This window comes from Cyprinodon variegatus, unplaced genomic scaffold (assembly GCF_000732505.1).
Source record: "Cyprinodon variegatus isolate N-32 unplaced genomic scaffold, C_variegatus-1.0 Scaffold402, whole genome shotgun sequence".
Classification (NCBI taxonomy): domain Eukaryota; kingdom Metazoa; phylum Chordata; class Actinopteri; order Cyprinodontiformes; family Cyprinodontidae; genus Cyprinodon; species Cyprinodon variegatus.
This window is the reverse complement of record NW_015150855.1, coordinates 197456-203150: the sequence shown is the minus strand read 5'-3', so window position 1 is coordinate 203150 and position 5695 is coordinate 197456. Positions and strand designations below refer to the sequence as shown.

Here is a 5695-nt window from a genome sequence, read left to right as displayed (position 1 = left end):
ATTCTGAGATTAAAGTCAGAAATCTGAGATTAAAGTCAGAAATCTGAGATTAAAGTCAGAATACTGAGAGAAAAAGTCAGAATTCTGAGATTAAAGTCAGAAATCTGAGATTAAAGTCAGAAATCTGAGATTAAAGTCAGAAGTCTGAGATCAAAGTTTTTTTTTTTTTTAACATATTATACTGAAATAAAATGTTTGTTTTTCAGTGGCCCGAAACCTCTTCCGTACTATATGGTGTTTCTGGCCCAGGGTTCTTTCTTTCTGACACCCATCCACTCTGTGTTTTTGGCCCCCAGCATTCCTGCACTGTGGTTTGGCCCCCATGCATTTCAGGCCCCTGTGTTCTCGGAGCCCATTGAAAAGATCAAGCAGTCTCCACCTGGATGATTAAACCGGATGCTGTGGTCTGCGTGGTTCTGGATGGTTTGCGGTGGTTTTGGTTGCGGCGGTGCGCAGCCAGTGTGCGGCAGAACAACAATAGAAAGCAGAGCCGAGGAGGAGGAGGAGGAGGAGGAGGAGCACCACCAGCAGCACCAGGAGCAGCAGCAGCAGCAGCAGCGGAAGGACACCGAGGATCCTGCGGGACGAAATGAGACGCTGTATCGGATTTAGAAGCGAACAGAACCCCGTGATGGATAGCGGGACGACCCGAGCCTGATCCGAACCGAACCTAAGCGTGTTTTTGTTGAGAGGAAGCGGCCGCAGCCATGATGGGAATGCTGGGAATCCTGCGCTAGGGATCCGCGGCGGCTGGGCCCAGGATCGGGAGAAAGATGAGAATGTCTTTTCGGATCCTGCTGTTATTTGGTTCCTGCTGGCTCATTTCAGGTGAGGTTCTGGGTTGGAGGGTGTTGGAAGTTCGGCCCGGGATGTTTCCGTCTGGATTCAGGTTTTGTGTTTGAAGTTCCAGGCCGTGCTATCGCTAGCATCAAGCTAACTGCCTGTTTGTTCTGGAAAAGGCTTTTTTCCTGGGAATTCTGCTCCCAAATCGAGCCTCTGGTCCCGGTTCTGTCGTGGATTGAAGGGTCTTGATCGGTTTCTGACAAATTTCGGTGAATTTTTTTTATTTTTCTGGAGCTAATATGGATTTGGGGAAACAACAACAGGAGCTATGGAAGCTAGTTAGCATCAGAGCTAACAGGTTGCAATCTGCTAACTAACAAACCTGCTGCTTAATGTGCTGGGTTTTAAGGTTGATCCAAACAGGGCATCACTTTATTCATGTTTAAAAATCAGTTTTCCAGAACATTCCTGATATAATCAGGCAGCAGAGAAACATCAATAGTTGTAAATATTCCTGCAGGAACAAACAGACTGCTGGAAAACCCTGAGATTCAGCTCCTGTGAAGCATCTGCATCATTCTGCTGGAAAACAGAAAGGATATGCAGGAAAAACACAGCAGGAGTAAAAGAATTCCCATTTCATGCACTGGTGCTTAACAAAAGAAAAACAGGAAGTTTGGTAAATTTTCATCTTGGTCCTAGAGAGAGGAGAGTTAAATATTTGATTCCAGATTAAAATGAATGTAATCTGGAATCAGTTCTGATTTCCAGGTCATTATGATTGGAGCTGAGGGGTTCTGGTTCCATAGGAGCAGGGAGGAAACGGGTCACAGGTGAGCTTAGGGGTCTGAGTGCTTCATTCCTTAGGGACGGAGATCAGTTCCTCTGGTCTAAACGTTCTCCTTGCTTCCACCGAGTCCCTCATGGTTCCTTCTTCTCTTCTGGTGGGATAATCTCCTAATCCAGCTTCTGTTTTGATCAGTTTCAGCGCAGCCTCGAACCATGATGGAACCTCCACCGTGCTTCAGAAGCAAACCTTCCTGCTCAGATTTAAATTGTTAATGTTTGGGCCTTTAGGCCCATCTCTTCATTAAAAACAGTTTGTTAGCTTCTCCGCTTCAATAGGAGCCCGTTTGATGGATCAGCTGAAGGCGGGTGGATCTCCCAGGTCCGTGGAGTGGAAATTAGACAGACTTAGACTCAGGTGCCAAAAGCTATGCAGAAGCTTAAAAGCGATCGTGTTTTCTCTGTGGCAGCTCCAGAAAAGTTTAACGACCTTCCATTGCAAATGAAATTGTCTGCTTCTTTGTCTGATTTGAAATCGCTCTTAAAAACTCCTCTCTTTGCCTCGGCTTTCTAAACTGTGTGAGATGTTGATTTTAGTCTGTGATACGTTTAAATTACTTTTATTTTAATTTTATTATAGATTTTATAGTCCTGATATTATTTTTTTAAGCTTGGATGGTTTTTTTGAGTCTGTGTAATGGCGTTATGATGTTTCACTGTACAGCCCCTTAGTCCTTGGAGAAATTTTAAAATGCTTTATAAATAAAGTTGAATTGGATTAGACTGGATTTTATTTTCTCTTTGGGATTATTTCTTCAGGGAAATTCTGGTTCCAGTAGCTTATATAGAGTAAAAGTTAAAGCAAGATGCCATTATTGGTAAAACGATATAAAAAGAGTGTATATAGTACCACAGAGTATTAGGGCCAGGCTAGAGATTATTTTTAAAGTCGTAACATTACGAGAATAAAGTCGGCATACAGCAACCCATTTCAGAAAGAAAGCTTGGAGCTCAGAACAGCTCCACCAATCAGCAACCAGAGTCCACTTGCTGTCCAATGATGCTGGTGCTAAAAGATTTCCTTATTTGTCAAACCAGAGCTAAAGTATAACTTAACATGGTGCTCAACATTCCTCATTTTAGTGAAGAAAGTGCTTTTTTTAAGGGTTGTAATAGAATACAACTTTTTTCCCATAATTGTAGGACTTTATTCTCATATTGTTACGAATTTATTCTCGTATTTTTATGACTATTCTCGTTGTGACCTTTTTTCTGGTAATGTTATGACCTTGTTTTCGTAATTTTTCGACTTTATTCTCGTAATTTTACTTTATTCTCATAATTTTCTGACTATTCTCGTTGTGACTTTTTTTCTCGTAAAATTACGACTTTGTTCTCGTAAATTTATGACTATTCTTGTTGTGACTTTAGTCTCCCAATTTAACGACTTTATTCTTGTAACGTTACGACTTTATTCTCGTAAATTTATGACTATTCTTGTTGCGACTTTAGTCTCCCAATTTAACGACTTTATTCTTGTAATGTTACGACTTTATTCTCGTAAATTTATGACTATTCTTGTTGCGACTTTAGTCTCCCAATTTAACAACTTTATTCTTGTAAAATTACGACTTTGTTCTCGTAAATTTATGACTATTCTTGTTGCGACTTTAGTCTCCCAATTTAACAACTTTATTCTTGTAATGTTACGACTTTATTCTCGTAATTTTATGACTATTCTCGTTGTGACTTTTATCTCGTAAAATTACGACTTTATTCTCGTAAATTTATGACTATACTTGTTGCGACTTTAGTCTCCCAATTTAACAACTTTATTCTTGTAATGTTACGACTTTATTCTCGTATTTTTATGACTATTCTCATTGTGACCTTTTTCTGGTAATGTTATGACTTTATTCTCGTAATTTTACTTTATTCTCATAATTTTCTGAATATTCTTGTTGCTACTTTATTCTCCTAATTTTTTTACGACTTTATTCTTGTAATGTTACGACTTGATTCTCATAATTTTATGACTATTCCTGTTGCGACTTTAGTCTCCCAATTTAACGACTTTATTCTTGTAATGTTATGACTTTATTCTCTTAATTTTATGACTATTCTCGTGACTTTTTTCTCGTAATATTTTGGCTTTATTCTCCTAATTTAACGACTTTATTCTTGTAATGTTACGACTTTATTCTTGAAATCGAAGGAGAATCTTTAGCCTGGCCCTAATACTCTGTCGTAATATAGAACCAAAAAAGCATAAAAAAAGTTGTAAAGTCCTGGAATATGTTTCTCTTGGATATAAAACTATCTGAACAGTAGAGAACTAATGGAAGACCTCATGGTAGTTGACCTGGATTATTGCTCTGCAGAGATGCACCATCTGATGATCCAGAATGAATTCTGGCTGCCGGTGGATGGAGTCCGGAGTTCATCCAGCAGGCGATTCTAGGTCCAGATGTTGGTTCTGAACGATGCGTTTGGGTTGAAATTCTTCTTTGAGTTTCACCTTCATTCAAGGGTTTATCTCTGCGTCTGTAAAGGTTCTGTAACCATAACAACCCTGCTGTACTTCCTGTTTCTTCCTAACACTTCCTGTCTCTGTTGGTACCAGGCGAGCCGCTGCTCCTTTACGCCAACCGCCGGGACCTTCGGATCGTGGATGTGGCGCACGAGAAGGCCAACGCCACGGTTGTGGTGGGCGGCCTGGAGGACGCCGCCGCCGTGGACTACGTTTACGCCCAGGGCCTCATCTACTGGAGCGACGTCAGCGAGGAGGCCATCAAACGGACCTTTTTCAACCAGTCCGGCGCCAGCGCGGCCGAGACCGTGGTGCCGGGCCTGGCCGCCCCGGACGGACTGGCGTGTGACTGGTTAGGGAAGAAACTGTACTGGACGGACTCGGACACCAATCGGATAGAGGTGGCCGAACTGGACGGGTCTTTGAGGAAGGTTCTGTTTTGGCAGGAGTTGGACCAGCCGAGAGCGATCGCCCTGGATCCAGAACGAGGGTGAGTCCAGAAAGTTCTACTGCTTTACTATTAAACTCTTCCATGTCGGACCTCAGCCTTTCAGCTGCAGGAAGCAGAACCAGGTGGTTCTGAAACCAACACCAAAGGAAAGCAAGGGTTAAGCAAACTCACGTAGAAACCAGTAAACATGTGGACTCCATTTTGTTTTTGCAGAGGTTTGGTTCTGGTACCGGGAACCAGGTGATCCAGAACTGTTCCTGTTCTGGAACTTCCTGTAGAACTCGGGTGTTAAAAACTTTAACCTGAGAAGAACATGGAGGTTCTCCTCTGTGTAGAATCAGAGCTTTTAGTAGACCCGATGCAGCTTCTGGGTTCTGAAGGCAACGGGTCAGAATCAGCAGCCGCTGGCAGCTCAGAGGTACTCTAAAGGTCCGGTTCCTCAGGCTTTCTAAATGAAGACACATCAGAGGTTTGGTTGGGAAAGTTCTGAGGTTGAAACAGGAACTTTCACTTCCTGGTTTTTTCTTTATGTTGTTTTAAGTATTTTTCCACAGAATCATCAGTTCTCCTTAGCGGTCCGGTTTAATCCAGTTCAAAGTAGGGAGGAGCTTCAGAACCAAGCTGAACCCAGGTTTCCTATCAGCTACAAACAAACTTCTCTCCTCTGTTGGGGTTGAAGTCATGTTGTTCTGAACTCGGTTCTGGTGGGTTTTCTTCCACTTGCTGATCGGGGAGAACGGAACCCATTTAAGACCCGGATCAGGAGTTCTGTGATGAATCCAGAAAGTTCCTACTCATGAAAGCTCTTCTCTTTGTTTGATCGGCCAACGAGGCGCAGAGAACAGTCTCTCCGACCCGCAGGTTGAGTAGAGTCGGGCCGGTGTTCTGTCAGATGAGCATACCCCGTCAGACCAGCATACCCATAGTCGATACGCATGCGCAAGACGTCAGATTTGTGTTTTATCCCTTTAGTTTTGTATGAACAATAGACTTTAAACTACCTCAACGGATGTTTCCCTTTAGTCAAAAAATACTATTTAAAGCTACAGTGTGTAATTTTCAGTGACATCTAACGTTCAGACTGCAGACCGCAGCAACATGAACTTCCTCCCCCCCAACAGTACGGCGAGCGTTACGGGACAAAA

General features: G+C 42.5%; 1 protein-coding gene across 1 annotated transcript in view; it reads left to right on the top strand.

Moving 5' to 3' along the window:
- Positions 1-344: 344 nt before the first annotated feature.
- Positions 345-5695, top strand: part of lrp6 (LDL receptor related protein 6) — a 32243-nt gene continuing 26892 nt past the window's right edge. Inside the window, exons 1-2 of the mRNA XM_015387746.1 lie at positions 345-828; positions 4193-4589. Of these exons, the coding sequence (XP_015243232.1) occupies positions 774-828; positions 4193-4589 (452 nt within the window). The 5' untranslated portion in view covers positions 345-773. The remainder of the gene's footprint in view (positions 829-4192; positions 4590-5695) is intronic.